This window comes from Selaginella moellendorffii, unplaced genomic scaffold (genome assembly GCF_000143415.4).
Source record: "Selaginella moellendorffii unplaced genomic scaffold, v1.0 SELMOscaffold_3, whole genome shotgun sequence".
Lineage (NCBI taxonomy): Eukaryota > Viridiplantae > Streptophyta > Lycopodiopsida > Selaginellales > Selaginellaceae > Selaginella > Selaginella moellendorffii.
This window is the reverse complement of record NW_003314264.1, coordinates 4049523-4063370: the sequence shown is the minus strand read 5'-3', so window position 1 is coordinate 4063370 and position 13848 is coordinate 4049523. Positions and strand designations below refer to the sequence as shown.

General features: G+C 48.6%; 5 protein-coding genes and 1 long non-coding RNA gene across 13 annotated transcripts; 5 read left to right on the top strand and 1 right to left on the bottom strand.

The window, feature by feature from the left end:
- The first annotated feature begins 117 nt into the window (after positions 1-117).
- Positions 118-638, top strand: LOC112344165. Its single transcript, XR_002991614.1, has 3 exons — positions 118-250; positions 308-499; positions 587-638. It is a non-coding gene; the product is annotated as an uncharacterized LOC112344165 (long non-coding RNA).
- A 2251-nt stretch (positions 639-2889) lies between these two features.
- LOC9643692 (serine/threonine-protein phosphatase 2A 65 kDa regulatory subunit A beta isoform) lies at positions 2890-5538 on the top strand. 3 transcript variants are annotated; one of them, XM_024665770.1, is made up of 12 exons: positions 2890-3345; positions 3407-3653; positions 3735-3981; positions 4053-4194; positions 4252-4332; positions 4382-4486; positions 4539-4721; positions 4773-4865; positions 4916-5055; positions 5100-5166; positions 5225-5367; positions 5451-5538. In XM_024665770.1, the coding sequence occupies exons 1-11, from the start codon at positions 2950-2952 to the stop codon at positions 5339-5341; spliced, it is 1818 nt and encodes a 605-aa protein (XP_024521538.1). In that variant the 5' UTR covers positions 2890-2949; the 3' UTR covers positions 5342-5367; positions 5451-5538. The 3 variants fall into 3 exon arrangements, with proteins under 3 accessions (XP_024521538.1, XP_024521530.1, XP_002963887.1); XM_002963841.2 differs by lacking the exon at positions 5451-5538 and having other exon boundaries at positions 2891-3345; positions 3735-3847; positions 3902-3981; positions 5225-5435; XM_024665762.1 differs by lacking the exon at positions 5451-5538 and having other exon boundaries at positions 5225-5435.
- On the bottom strand, positions 5408-6467 carry LOC9655477 (VAMP-like protein YKT61). The gene is made up of 6 exons (XM_002963435.2): positions 6214-6467; positions 6070-6167; positions 5914-6018; positions 5790-5855; positions 5643-5729; positions 5408-5595 (listed from the first exon to the last, which is right to left on the bottom strand). Exons 1-6 carry the CDS (start codon positions 6425-6427, stop codon positions 5545-5547), a joined length of 621 nt encoding a protein of 206 aa, XP_002963481.1. The 5' UTR covers positions 6428-6467; the 3' UTR covers positions 5408-5544.
- Positions 6468-6558: 91 nt separating this feature from the next.
- LOC9655476 (protein LOL1) lies at positions 6559-8204 on the top strand. The gene is made up of 7 exons (XM_002963840.2): positions 6559-6861; positions 7064-7177; positions 7299-7412; positions 7470-7579; positions 7648-7728; positions 7793-7867; positions 7939-8204. Exons 1-7 carry the CDS (start codon positions 6807-6809, stop codon positions 7978-7980), a joined length of 591 nt encoding a protein of 196 aa, XP_002963886.1. The 5' UTR covers positions 6559-6806; the 3' UTR covers positions 7981-8204.
- An 832-nt stretch (positions 8205-9036) lies between these two features.
- LOC9655475 lies at positions 9037-11595 on the top strand. 6 transcript variants are annotated; one of them, XR_002991155.1, is made up of 6 exons: positions 9037-9142; positions 9201-9871; positions 9934-9975; positions 10037-10243; positions 10549-11342; positions 11407-11595. XR_002991155.1 is itself a non-coding variant. In XM_024665849.1 (2 exons), exon 2 carries the CDS (start codon positions 9264-9266, stop codon positions 9666-9668), a length of 405 nt encoding a protein of 134 aa, XP_024521617.1. In that variant the 5' UTR covers positions 9037-9142; positions 9201-9263; the 3' UTR covers positions 9669-9714. The 6 variants fall into 6 exon arrangements, 1 of the variants encoding a protein (XP_024521617.1); XR_002991158.1 differs by having other exon boundaries at positions 10037-11223; positions 11281-11342; XR_002991157.1 differs by having other exon boundaries at positions 9938-9975; positions 10037-11342.
- Positions 11596-12297: 702 nt separating this feature from the next.
- LOC9643691 (transcription factor MYB80) lies at positions 12298-13803 on the top strand. Its single transcript, XM_002963838.2, has 3 exons — positions 12298-12497; positions 12582-13067; positions 13134-13803. Exons 1-3 carry the CDS (start codon positions 12326-12328, stop codon positions 13691-13693), a joined length of 1218 nt encoding a protein of 405 aa, XP_002963884.2. The 5' UTR covers positions 12298-12325; the 3' UTR covers positions 13694-13803.
- Positions 13804-13848: the final 45 nt, after the last annotated feature.

Sequence of the window (13848 nt, the reverse complement as noted above, 5' to 3'; positions counted from 1 at the left end):
GTGAGCCGTGAGCGTCGAAAGTACGAGCACCGACAAGCTTCCTGTAAAGATGATTCAGGTTTAAGTTCGCTATGTTTTTCCTTTTCACCTGTTGCATTTGATAATGGCAGATGCGTTTGTACCAGCTGGATTCATGCAAGTTCCTTTCCATCGTCCTGGAACGGGTCTCATGTCGGCATCGTGGAAGCTCTTGGATTCTGGCCACACTCCTGTACAAGAACGAGATCAAGATCAACTTCTCGAAGAATGAGTAAGCTTGTCTCGCAGACTTTCTGTCCGAGAACGCTGACGGTTGTTTCTATGCTAGCATATGAAGGGGCAAGAGTGATACCGCTGTCTAGAACTCCTACAATGACATCGTAACGTTCATGGGGGAAGAACTCGATTCCTGATTGCTCCGAACTTAGAGACTCGCTCAAGCCAACGAAGTCCCATGAGCGAGTTGTCTGGATGTGATACGTCTTACTGGGATAAACGCTCAGTATTTCAGGAAACTCTGGTAAGAACAAAATTGTTTAGTGAATCTCTCCATGATCACAGACTTAACTTGATAATGCCTCGGCCTGATCTGGTGTTAGCTTTGCAGAAAAACCACTAAAGCCGTGGCTGTAGCTGTAGACAATGGCGTCCATGGCAGACTCCAAACTAGGTAGAAAAGAAAGAAATTAGTGATTTGTGGAGTCCTGCTTTTCATGAAAAAACTTTACGTTCCAGTGACTTGAGAAAGAATTTGATGATGGCTTGTTGTGATAGTTTGAGCCTCAATGCTTCTCGTCCCTCCCAAGTAAGCTATGTAAATATTGGTTCCATCAAGCTGCGTTGCGGCAGTCACTGTGAAGAACATGAAAAGCAAAATGGAGACCATGACGAAAAGATAGTTTTTGCTTGCAATTAAGGGGTGGCATTAAATTATCCTAATGCTGCTAATTTAACGCCAATCTATTTAATTTAATATTCTATTTTCATGTTAACCTTTTTACAAAATAACAGTAACAAAAAACAATCGCTGTGGAGGATAAAATAGAAACGTATATAGTGATTAGAAAAACATCTCGAGAAAGATAACTACAATGTTTTTAAGAATTTCAAAGGAAAAACCATCACTCGCATAAGCGACTGCAATTTCTCAATGTACAGAGGTTGAGCTCGCGCAAAATTGACGAAGAAAAGAAATAGGAAACAACTAAGTTCTCAAGAATGATCTAGCCTCCGTGATTTTTCGATCAATCGTACTTGCAGCAACTGTGAAGAGCCAAGGTGCACCATTTGCAATTTCCTAGTAAAAAGTGCCAAAAGTTTCCAGCAGCTGCAGTGACAAAAATGCGTGGTAAGCTCCAATTGCTAATCCATCGATGCTATATCGAAGTGGATTTCTCCCGACCGAGATTGAGATGATATCCAACTCCATCATTTATTGCATTGTCGAATCCAGGTAAAATATCAGCCTCGTCACAGGTGATACCCCAGCAAACTTTGTAAGCTGCAAGCCTTGATAACGGTGCACCACCTTGGGCAGTTCCTCGTTTCATACTTGTGTTTGAAACGAGCCTTCCAGTCGCGGTGGAGGCAGTGTGAGTTCCGTGACCAATCTTGTCCCTTGCGTTCTCATAGATGGTGAGCGGCTAGCGTCGAAAGAACGAGCACAAGCATGATCCAGGTAACTGAGATTTTTTTTTCTTTAGGCTGGCAAACCTGTTGCAATTGATAATGGCGGATGCGTTTTTTCCAGCTGGATTCATGCAAGTTCCTTTCCAGCATCCTGGAACGGGTCGGCGTATACTCTTGTACAAGAATGAGATCAGGCTAAACTTCTCAAAAAATGAGTAAGCTCATCTCGCAGCCATTCTTTTCGAGAACGGCTGATGGTTGTTTCTATGCTAGCTTATGAAGAGACAGGAGTGTTACTGGTGTCTAGAATTCCAACAATGACATTGTAAACGTTGCTGAGATTCCAGATTGCGTTGAACTTAGAGACTCACTGAAGCCAATGGTGTCTGATGGAGTTATATAGGGACACCAACCATGGGAATCTTCTAAGAATATTCTACACGTGTGGGGTTTTAGGTTGGGTTTAGGGTTAAAAAGGGCATATAAGTTTAAGAAAACAAAACACATGAACACCTTAAAAGTTGGGAAGTTGACCTTCTGTTAGTTTCATTAGTATCAGAACAACATGTTTTTTTAGGGATGGCGGAAGAGCGGACGATAGCCATGACAAGAATGAAGAATTTTTTAATGATATCATTGTATGATAAAGATGCTAGATTACTGAGATTTAGAGCAACATTAAGGAGGTTAAGGATTCCATCAATTTTATTAAGGATTTCCTATTTCACACTTTCAAAGGTTGAATCAATCTTGTATTTATAATTAGCATTGTTATATCGAACATGACCATAAACCACAGGAATATTCTAAGAATATTGTATGGCTAGTGTTCGTTTCAGATTTCAGGAAATAAGAACAGCATTGTTTAGTGAATTTATCCGAGAACAGACTTAACTTGGACAATCTCTCGGCCTGATCTGGTGTTAGCCTTGCAGAGAAATTACTAAAGGCATGGCTGTAGCTGTAGCATCCGTGGCACGCTGCAAACTAAGGTAGAAAAGAAAGAAATTAGCGTTTTATGGAGTTCTCATGAAAAACTTTACGTTCCAGTGACTTGAGAAAGAATCTGGTGATGGCTTGCTGTGAGAGTTTGAGCCTCGATGCTTCTCGTCCCTCCCAAGTAAGGTATGTAGATTTGCAAGATCAAGCTGTGCTGTGGCAGTCACTGCGAAGAACATCAAAAGCATGGGAATAAGAAATGCATGAAGAAAAGATCAGTTCTAGAAGGCCTAGGTTTCATTTGCAGGCCCCATTCTAGAAATTAAAAGACGCGATTGGCATATTCTAGTCTCCTGGCGGACTAATACCGTTCTAGGGTTTGTGGATTCTCTCCTGGGAGCTATGGCGGCAATGGTGGAGGAGCCGCTCTATCCGATCGCAGTGCTCATCGACGAGCTCAAGAACGACGACGTCCAGCTCCGGATCAACTCGGTGCGCCGGCTGTCCACCATCGCTAGGGCTCTGGGCGAGGATCGGACGCGGCGGGAGCTGATCCCCTTCCTCGCCGACGGCAGCGACGACGATGAAGAGGTTCTTCTTGCCATGGCCGAGGAGCTGGGGAATCTTGTCCCCTACGTTGGGGGCGTGGAGTACGCGCATTCTCTGCTACCCCCGCTGGAGGCGCTGTGCGATGTGGAGGAGAGCGCGGTGAGGGAGAAGGCGGTGGCGTCGCTGTGCAAGATCGCCAGTGTGATGAACGAGCGCGATCTTGTGGAATGGTTTGCTCCGGTTGTCAAGGTAAAGGTCGTAGATCTGTAGCTACATTGAGCTCACGGCGTGAGATCTCTTTGATTCGCAGAGGCTCGCGGCTGGAGAATGGTTCACGGCTAGAGTGTCGGTGTGTGGACTGCTACACATTGTCTACCCGAGCGCTCCGGAGCTTCTCCGAGCGGAATTGAGAACCATCTACAACCAACTAAGTCACGACGATATGCCTTTGGTGAGAAGGGCCGCCATCTCCAACCTCGGGAAGTTTGCTGCTACCATCGAGCCTGCGTTTCTAAAGACCGATATCATGGCTGTCTTTCGGGACCTTACACAGGATGGTATGATCAGCAACGCTTTCCCAATTTTTATTTTTATTTTTTGTCTTTTTTTCTTTTCTCAATTTTTTTTCGATGTTTCAGAGCAGGATTCGGTCAGGCTTCTAGCTGTTGAAGGCTGTGCTGCGCTTGGAAGGTTGCTACAAACAAGCGACTGCATTGCCTGTGTGTTGCCGCTCATACTAAATTTCTCACAAGTATGTCTCATTCTTTTATTGTTCCTGTTGCTGATGCGGTGCGTGTTTCTACAGGACAAGTCCTGGCGGGTACGTTATATGGTTGCTAATCAACTATATGAACTCTGTGAAACTGTTGGACCGGAATGTACTAGGTATTGTCCAGTGACATTGGCTTTTCTTGGGGACACTGATGGATTGTTGATCTTTTCTTTTATGTGCAAAGGGTTGATCTGGTCCCTGCCTATGTGCGACTTCTAAGAGATAACGAAGCGGAAGTCAGAATAGCAGCAGCCGACAAAGTGACCAAGTTTTGTGAGATAGTCCAGCCCGAGATTGCCATGCAAAGCATTCTTCCATGTGTAAAGGTAAGCCGAGAGATTTTTCTGTGGTGCACAGACATGACCTCTTTTGACTCCCAACAGGAACTTTCTCTAGACTCGTCACAACATGTTCGTGCGGCTTTGGCTTCTGTAATAATGGGCATGGCACCGGTTCTTGGAAAAGTAGGCAATTCGTGCTCTTTCGTCCTGTGCTGATTAGTTTGGTTTGCAGGACGCGACAATCGAACAGCTTTTACCAATATTTTTGGCCCTTTTGAAGGATGAATTCCCTGACGTTAGGCTCAACATCATAAGCAAGCTGGATCAAGTCAACAAGGCAAGTTCGCCCAACGAAGATTCATTGTTTTGAATTGATCTTTTCGTTACAGGTTATTGGTATTGACTTGTTATCGCAATCGCTCCTACCCGCGATTGTGGAACTGGCTGAAGACAAACACTGGCGGGTGCGGCTGGCTATTATTGAGTACATTCCACTCCTTGCGAGCCAACTAGGAGTGGAATTCTTTGATGACAAGCTTGGTGCCTTGTGTATGCATTGGCTTGGAGATCAGGTTTGAATCGTGAAATCTCAAGTGTTGACACTCAACCAAATCGTGTACCAGGTGTGTTCTATCAGGGAAGCTGCCGCAAACAACCTGAAGAGGCTGACCGAAGAGTTTGGCACAGAATGGGCTTGCAGACATATTATTCCACAGGTATGAGTTTTTTGTGTGTGAAGATCTCTTGAAAGTAATGCTTTTCTCAGGTGTTGGAGATGATTAACAATCCTCACTATTTATACCGGCTGACGATACTGTATGCCATTTCTTTGTTCGCCCCTGTTGTTGGCTCCGAAGTGACATGCCAGATGATGCTACCAGTCGTGATCAACGCTGCAAAAGACAGGTACGTCGAGCCAAGGTAGAAGTCGAATTAATAAATTGTAACAGGATTCCAAACGTGAAGTTCAACGTGGCGAAGATCCTACAATCGTTTATCCCGATCGTTGGCAGCGAGGTAAAGTCACAGAAGTTCTCAAGCTTTCTAGAGACTACTTTTTAATGTGTATTTCCAGGTTGTTGAGCAGTCGATTCGCCCATGCTTGGTGGAGTTGAGCGAAGATCCGGACGTGGACGTGAGATACTTCGCGAACCAAGCGCTGCAGAGCTGTGAGCAAGCAATGTCGATGTGATGGAAAGAACACCTCTGATCTTACTTGTAAGATTTAACTTTTTTTCTAGCTTGTTTCAGGAAGATAGAAAAGAATGGATTTGAAGTTTCGTGAATCTGGCTGGTTACAGTGATGATAGATACTTTTCTGAGGTGCTGGTAGATTATACAAGCTTACATCAACACACGGTATGTATAGCGAGTTTTATCAAAATCGCGTCGCTCTCACAAGATGCTGCAGCACTGGTTGGTTTTCTTGGCTTGCTTGTAAAACATCTGCAAGCTGGGAGTTTGATACGATTGAAAAGAGAGATTTTGAATACCTGGGAAGCCATGCTAAGATCAGAGCTCTTCTCCACCAATGAGTCGAGCTTTTCCCCTCGAGCAAGGACGCTTTCTATGGTCTTGTGCTGTACCGACAAGGAGAAAAATAAATCCTCGAAAGGAAGCTAAGCTATGGCGTCACGTACCAGTATGACTTTGGTGTCGTCGAGATCCCTCTGGATCCTCATGAGCTTGTCCGCTTCCATTGGATCCTGCAATTCACGGAAAAATCTCACGACTGAAGACAAAACTGGAATGGAGCAAACCAACCTGGTACTTCATCAAGGCTTGATTTAGAGCTGGCCATTGTTCCGTGTTATCGGTTGTCACTGATTTCCAGGAATTTCCAAACGCTTGGATGTACTCATCGATCACCTGAGCGATGATCATGCTCAAGAGAAGAACAAAAGAATTTGGATTGCTCACCTTGTTAATCACTGAGAAAGCACTTCGCATTGGATACTGCTTGTCCGTGAACGCCAGCCCGCAAAGCCCATTCCTGTTGTAGCAATACACCACATACTCTACACGCAAAGAATGAGAAAACTGGATCTGGAAATCAGCGCTTACCATCCTGCTCCACGGAATGCCGCTGCCCTTGCGGCGTCCGCTTGGCGAGAGTTCTAGCTACAAACATGATGAATTCTCTGGCGCTGGAGCGCTGGAAATAGCCGAAATGGCTCACATCCGATGCATTTGCCAGTACCGCCGGGTCGCTGCCGGAAGCCGATGATCCTGCTGCCGAATCGCTCGCCCTGAGCAGCAGCAGCGCCGTGATCTTCATCGCCCTCTTCTACGGAAGAATTAGGGTTCTAAGCTGGGAATATTCAACTCAAGAGGAGACCTAACCCATCTTGGCCGTCGGTTTACGATTGTCGCGATGGACGGTGTGGATAAGCCTTGGCGCTGGCTGATCAGGCTTTCGACGAAAATTCTCATGGATTCAAAGACGCTCTCACCACAAAGCTTAGCTCTCCCGGGCGACGCGTAGGGTTTGGCTTCGACGAAGCTGAGGCGCCTGGCGCGGCGCTAGCGCCATCGGATCGGCGCATTGCAGGGAAGTTTTGGGGGAGATCGTTGCCCTGTTTCGATCTCTCGGCGGAATTTCCGGGCGCGCCATTCATCGGATTCATCGGCAGCGATTCACGCGAATCTCCGCGCCAATGCCGGTTCCGCTGGTGCCCTACGCTCCCCAGCCTCATATGCCGCCACCGCCAGGTGAGAAATCAATCGCTCCCCCCTTCTTGCTCCGATTTCTCCAGAATTTCCCTCCCCGGACCGATCGCTGCTCCATAATCTCGTGAAATCGTGAAAAAGGGGGAGGGAGATAACGAATCGTTTCGCTTTCATCGCTTTTACTTTGTCTTTGGTTTCCTCTCTCATCCCTTATCTTATGTTGTCTGTCAAATTTTTTTTGCAGGGTCTCAAGGCCAGCTGATCTGTGGTGGATGTAGGACTTTGCTCGTATATCCTCAAGGTGCTACGAATGTCCGCTGTGCGCTATGCAGCTCTGTCACTCCTGTTCCTCCCCCAGGTCGGTTTCCATCAACAACAAAAAAAAAAAAAAAAAAAATCAAAGAAAAAAGCAAAGAAAAATCCTTTCTCTTGCTACGTTTTTTCTTGACTTTGTCTTGTTTTGCGAGTGGTCCCTATAGGAACCGAGATGGCTCAGCTCGTTTGTGGGGGATGCCGGACGCTACTCATGTATGTGCGTGGTGCCACTAGTGTCCAGTGCTCGTGCTGTCACACAATCAACTTGGCGATGGAAGGTGCGTTCGTTTATCTTTGGTTTTGGTTTTCTTAACGCACTTGTTTTGTGATTTTAGCGAACCAAGTAGCGCATATTAGCTGCGGAGGCTGTAATACGACTCTCATGTATGCGTTTGGAGCGCAATCGGTGAAATGCGCTCTCTGCCAGTATGTCACGACGATACCGGTAAGTCCTTTCTTGAGGAGCGACGTTATGTTTTGATCTTCTCACGCCACTTCTCCCTGTGTGACCAGCATCTCAGCAACGCGAGAATGCCCCTCCCTGTGCAAAGACCAAACTACGCTCCGCTTCCCCAGCCCGCATCCGTATCAGAGGTATCAGCCATTTTCACAGCTTGATTGACATAGTACTCGATCACTAATGTATCTTATCACGCAGCCTGCGCCGACGAGGCAACCATCGCAGACTGTGGTTGTGGAGAACCCCATGACCATGGATGAAAGCGGCAAGCTAGTATGATCTCTTTCCTTTCTTTGCGCTCCTTGCTGTAGGAAAGATCTCTAAACTTTGTGAAAACTTTCCAGGTGACCAGTGTGGCGGTGGGAGTCACCACTGAGAAAAAATGAGGCGATCGTCAGTGGGCGACATAGCGATAATCCAGGTCCGCAGCGCGATAAATCAATGGGACACAGCCATTACTCGTCGATAATGCTCCCCGGGTCGGGCTAGACTCTTCTTCTCCTTCCCGAGTCTCCCTCTCCACAGTCGAGCGTATGAAAAGAAACGTTTTGCATGGAAAAACCTTGAGCCGTCTATCACAGCAATGCGAATTTTTACTTCACTGTTCTTATCTCGTGTTTGAATATAATTCTTGGGAATATGCTAATCCCGCCACTGTAGATTAGGGCGTTTGCTTTAGGGCTTTGGAGGAGCGATGGCGGGGGGAGGAGGAGAAGGCGCCCTCCAGAACGAGATCCAGCCCGTGTTTGATTCCACGGCAGATGTGCGCAGGGCGACGCAGCTGCTGCAAGCCGTGGAGGATGAAGCGAGAGATGCCGCGGGTAGCTTCTGCTCGCTGGTGGCATCGCTGAGGGAGGCGATGAGCGAGGTATGGTTCTGCAAGCCTAAATTTTGGCCTCTGGAGTGAAGATTTCTGGTCTAGGTCACTGGCAGTACGCGGGATCATCTGGCGTGCTACAATAATGCTGCCGGGAGTCTACAAAATGGATGTAAGTTATTCTTTTTCTTGTTTTTTCTTGTTTTTTTGATATGCGATTCTAATGCAGGCATTGACGCTGCTACGAAAGGAAATAAGTTTGTAAATTCTTGTCTCAGGTGAGCTTTTTCTTCTTTGTTTTTTTTTTTCTGCTTCCTCTCTAGATGCTTGTTTCTCATGTTTTTCTTGTGAGTTGCAGACTTAACGAGGAGATGAAGGATATCCATCTCCTGGCAGCTCAAATGTATCCTTTCGCGGTTTTTTTTGTTTTGTTTTTTCATGTAGATAAAGCCTTGACAAGCGCGGACAGAAAGATGTTACGGGAAACCGTGGAGCAACTTGAGCATCAAACAGCTCGTAATCTACCACGGGCCTAGACGTATATGGTATGATGCGTACATAGACAGTTCGATTTGCTTATCTTAGCTCGCCTCGTGGGGTCTGCCTGATGTGTTGGTGCAGATAATCTGGTTAAATTAGGCAATCGTGCAATCATTGTGTTTTATTACCATCATCAGGCAGGATTTAGTTGGCTTTCGTATCCTGGATCTTACAATCCACAACAAATCGGGGTAAGCATATTGTTTATTCTTTTTTCCTTTCTCTGGCGACTGAGCGGCACAGGCACAGGAGAAACGAAGGTGGTTCGAATCAGGACTATGTGGCCGATGAGATTGCCTTCTCGTGCACCTCATGGAGCTCGAATCCGGTCACTTGTCGGTTCAATTGGTGCCAGGAATGGTCTTTTTCTCGGCTTTGGAAGGTGGGGTGGTATTGATGGCGAGGCTCGAGTACAGTGGCAGGGGAACATTGGATATAGATTTGGCTCTGGATGGATATGGACTGCCTCTCAGGCGCTCCTTTCATACATCAGTTCGTGGAGCGGGGGTATTTTATGCAAAGGTGGCTGACTCTTCCCAGGTCGTCCTTGGGGTGCCTTTTGCGTGTGAGGCTTCCATCATCCGGGTCGTCAGCAAAGGCAAGGTTGTGGTGTTGGATTCCTGCAGCAGGGAAAAACAGCTTAACCAGGCTCTCTCGTTGCTGCTGTTGTTGTTGCTGCTTACTGTCTGCACCGATTGTGAAGGCCTTTCCATGTGATCGATCAAATCCACCATAAGTACTTGGTGGGATTTGGTATTGGTTATGGGCGGCTTCTCCGCTGGCAGCTGTTTGGACAAGTCAGAGCACATCTCAGGCAGAGGAACTATGTCCTAGGCGTCTATAAAGCTAGAGAGGAGGCGCTCCAACCGAGATCCAACGCTACTGATACTGGTGTGTAAAAGAGCATCGCGCAGGCAGAGGTAATCTGATTTCATTCTTATTGACGATCTTTTCTTTTTTTTCTCCTCATTTTCCACCTTAGGTAGCTATGCTAAGTTGACCACTTGGTAATGGTATCATCAAGGTGAGGCTAATGCTAAATGCTAAAAAGTCCTCATACTCACCTCGGTTTTGGTTCTGCGCAGGCAGACAGAACAGGCACAGAGCCGATGTGGCAGTGCAGTCCCGTGGAGTTTCAACCCTCCGTATCCATCCACGTGCATTGCGCACAGGGGACGTGTACCTTGTGAGTCCACGAAAAGGAATACTTACGCAGGAGCAGCAGCAGCAGCAACGGTGTGTCTGTGGCGGGGGTGGTGGTGATATCGGCTGTCGTAATGAGGCTTTGAAAGGTATGTGTAGTTTACAAGTGGGCTTTTTGTGTAGCTTAGATTTTCATTCCTTGCTCGAAAGATCGCTCTTGCGAGCTGCGTCGTCGGTCCTTTCTTGGCTTGTTGATGTTGCATGTGGTATTGATTGCAGCAGCGCGTGTGCTTCCCTAAGCGTCCTCTCTTTTAGCATCACCATCCTCTCTCTATATCTCCATCCACCATCTCCTCGTCTCGTCCGTAATAGGCAGACTTACCAGAAGCCCCGCTAGAAAGAAGTCGTCTTGTCCATAGTCAGGCCTTACAACAGTGTGCTCTGTTTGTTATAGGCTTCATACTCTCCCTGCCTAGGCCAGATCATCTCTCTATCTCCAATTCTAGCTATAGCACTAGGGGTACCTTTGGGAATCTGGGAATTTGGGAGTGCCAGGGGCCAGCCAGAGGAGGGAGAGAGGGAGGGAGGGAGGAAGGAAAGGAATATAAACAGCATATAGATAGATAGAATAGCAGGAAGGAAGCAGGGACTTGAAGGGAGAGCTCTCCCTCTCTCTCTTTTGCATCTCGGAGGGGAAAAGTAACAACAGCAGCAGCAGGATAGTAGCAGCAGCATTACAGGAAGTCGTCACTCGTGGGTTTTATGGCAGATAAGTTGCTGCTGGAATTATGATTCTGCCTTCCAAGGCACTCATTGCGGTGTTGTCTCTCGGGAAGCTAAAGTCAGCGAACTCGGTGACTTGTGGTGGTACTGGTGGTGGTACCTCGGGTGTGCAATTATCTTCGGGCCTGACGGGTTGAGAAAGACAAAAGGGCCACCGCCAAGCAGCGAGCGCCACCTACACAGACACAGTGCCTCGGAGTTTGGAACCTTTTCTCTTTACTTTCATGGAAGAAGCGCTTGATCGAGAGAGCGAGATTCGAGAGACAACGGAGAAAGAAAAGCATCGTTGGAAGATGGAGGAGAATCCGGCCTGCCTCAGCTGGAGCCACATTCACTCGGGAGATAAGTGTGGCTTTTCGTTTTTTCTTTTTTGTTCTTCCCGAATTTGACAGCCAGGAACCAGGGGTGGTATCAGTCCGTGCTCCGTGACAATGCGATGGGATGCGATGTGATCCCTCGCTACTGGTGAGCTGATTTCTCTTCGCTTGTGTTCTTCTCACGCTCGTGGAAATGTGTGTGTGAATAACAGAACCCATTGAGAAAGAGGCACGAATTTTTTGATAGCGTTCTTTCTTTCGCAAGGTACCAGCTTGTTGGTGCTATTCTTTTTAAGCGTCGTTATGTCGTGAAAGCAAAAGTTAATTCTTTCACACTGTGACGTTGTCGCCCGCGAAGAGAGAAGTAAAAAAACGCGAATCCAACAAAGATTCTTTAGTCACTATGACGTGTGATGTTTGGTGACGTCATAATTAAAGCGCTAAAAAAAGAATCTGGTCGTTCGCGTGGCACTGACGTGTCAGCCACGTGGCAATCACACCAAACTGTTTTTTTTTTTCCTTTTTTCCTGTGTGTGGCGCGCGCGCCGCCGGAATGCGGGCGCGCGTAACGGAGTCCAGTCATTCGGCCCCGGGTATAAGTAAGTTGTTTGTTTTGTTTCTCGTTGTTTCTCTCCTTTTTTTTTCGGCCGCCCTCCTTGCTCGCCTCTCTGTGCTGCCACTTTTGCATTGTTGTTGCGTAACTTCTCCCATCTCTCTCGCGCTCTCTCCTCCTCCTATTCCTTCGCCCCCTCCCCCCACACATCGATCCATATGCTCATGTTCCTCGACTTCATGAATGGTGCTGCCGCTGGAGAACTGGGAGGAACGCCAGCAGCAGCAGTAGCAGCAGCAGCACAGGCGATGGCCGGAAGTAACTCTCGGATCGGATGGAGCAGCCAGCACCAACAGCAGCAGCAGCAGCAGCAGCAGTCTAGTGTTGTAGCTCCGTCCATCCAGATGCAAATGCCGCCAGTTCCTTGGACCTGGGGGCTCCAACACCAGCAGCAGCAGCAGCAGCAGCAAAGGAGTCCCCAAGTTGTTGGAAGTAGTGGCGGCGGCGGTGGCGGTGGCGGTGGTGGTGGCGATGAGTACATGGATCAAGGCAGCTTCAACAACCAGACGCAGGATACCATGAACGACGAGTCGGAGAATTCCGTGGACAGGGACGCCGATTGCTCGCAGTCCAAGCTGTGCCACCGCGGCCACTGGCGGCCCGCCGAGGACGAGAAGCTCAAGGAGCTCGTCCGGATCCACGGGCCTCAGAACTGGAACGTGATTGCCGAGAAGCTCGAGGGTCGATCAGGTGAATATCACAGCTCTCTCATCCTCGTCCTCCTGTTTGAAAAATCTGTTTTTCTCACCACGGCCACTGTCGATGATGTCGCAGGAAAGAGCTGCCGGCTGCGATGGTTCAACCAGCTGGATCCCCGGATCAACCGCAAGCCATTCTCCGAGGAAGAGGAGGAGCGACTGCTCGCCGCGCACCAGCTTCACGGGAACAAGTGGGCGATGATCGCCAGGATCTTCCCCGGGAGAACTGATAACGCTGTCAAGAACCACTGGCACGTTGTCATGGCCAGGAAGCTCCGCGAGAGGTCCCGGATGCAAGGACGTAAGAAGAGCCAGGCTTCCTGGAGAACCAAGCGTCCCAGCATCGGCCAGACGGTAGCCCAGTCCCTCACGGCGTGGATCCAAAAGTACTCTCTTGTTAACGACGATCGCTTGAAATCGGCTTGCAACGCCGGCGGTGCCACCAAGTCGATCAACAGCACCCTCTTCCAACGAGCGGCGGACCGCCTGGACCTCAATGCCGTGCCGCAGGATCATTTCGACGCGAGCGCTCGCAAACTCGGGAGCAATGCGGCCACAAGAGGTGAGAGCTCGATCGAGGCCATCACGCATCGTTCTCACATTGCTGGCCCCGTCTTTCTTTGTGCAGCTTCTTCTGGGCCACCTGCTTCCCAGCCGACGCTTCTCCTCTCGCAAGCCTGTCCCTGGGGCCATCCCACCTGCAGCCAAGACGCTCTCGCCGGAAAGATCTACACTGGCCCTGCTCCAATGCACCACCATGGCCTCTTCCATCTCGACGATATCAGCGCAAACGGAGTCACGTCTCTGGGCAGCGCTCTCAGCAGCCACCAAAGTCCGTCTCTAAGCAAAGTCGCCGCCACCTCCGCCACCGCCGCCACCGCCGTGAATAAAAAGAGCCACCATCACCATCTCGATGCTGCCAGTTCCTGGTTGATAGGCCACCACGAACAGTCTCTGGAGGATAGCAAACGCAGCTCCTCCTCCGTCTCCGATGTGTCCGAGTGCATTCATCCGTTTCCAGTGAAGCCAGCTCTTGGATTGGAGTCGACCACCGCTGCTGCTCAGGATGCCAGTTCTTTGCTTTTGACACCATCGTCAAGCCCAGGTCCTGTTATCAGCTGCGATGCTGGATCCGGAGGATCGACGAGCAGACCTTTCATAGATTTCCTTGGGCTGGGAGCTTCATAAGGTCAACCCGGATTATAAATGAGCAGCGACCGAAGGGCCACGGTCGGAAGTGGTTTCCTTGTCATTTGTAACAACATATATATATAAAAAATGTCAGTCATCGAAATCTACCGCCGCACCTTTGCATGAAGAGCGTCTCGTGAGGAAGATAATCG

Coding starts and splice junctions, on each gene's coding strand:
- LOC9643692 (XM_024665770.1), top strand. CDS start 2,950: ATGGCGGCAATGGTGGAGGAGCCGCTCTATCCGATCGCAGTGCTCATC. Junction 5,056..5,099: donor ATCAACGCTGCAAAAGACAG/GTACGTCGAGCC, acceptor AAATTGTAACAG/GATTCCAAACGTGAAGTTCA. Junction 5,167..5,224: donor TCCCGATCGTTGGCAGCGAG/GTAAAGTCACAG, acceptor GTGTATTTCCAG/GTTGTTGAGCAGTCGATTCG.
- LOC9655477 (XM_002963435.2), bottom strand. CDS start 6,427: ATGAAGATCACGGCGCTGCTGCTGCTCAGGGCGAGCGATTCGGCAGCA. Junction 5,856..5,913: donor AAGCCTTGATGAAGTACCAG/GTTGGTTTGCTC, acceptor CGTGAATTGCAG/GATCCAATGGAAGCGGACAA. Junction 5,730..5,789: donor ACGACACCAAAGTCATACTG/GTACGTGACGCC, acceptor TTGTCGGTACAG/CACAAGACCATAGAAAGCGT.
- LOC9643691 (XM_002963838.2), top strand. CDS start 12,326: ATGAACGACGAGTCGGAGAATTCCGTGGACAGGGACGCCGATTGCTCG. Junction 12,498..12,581: donor GAAGCTCGAGGGTCGATCAG/GTGAATATCACA, acceptor ATGATGTCGCAG/GAAAGAGCTGCCGGCTGCGA. Junction 13,068..13,133: donor GAGCAATGCGGCCACAAGAG/GTGAGAGCTCGA, acceptor TTCTTTGTGCAG/CTTCTTCTGGGCCACCTGCT.
- LOC9655475 (XM_024665849.1), top strand. CDS start 9,264: ATGGAGCTCGAATCCGGTCACTTGTCGGTTCAATTGGTGCCAGGAATG.
- LOC9655476 (XM_002963840.2), top strand. CDS start 6,807: ATGCCGGTTCCGCTGGTGCCCTACGCTCCCCAGCCTCATATGCCGCCA. Junction 7,178..7,298: donor CACTCCTGTTCCTCCCCCAG/GTCGGTTTCCAT, acceptor TGGTCCCTATAG/GAACCGAGATGGCTCAGCTC. Junction 7,729..7,792: donor AGCCCGCATCCGTATCAGAG/GTATCAGCCATT, acceptor CTTATCACGCAG/CCTGCGCCGACGAGGCAACC.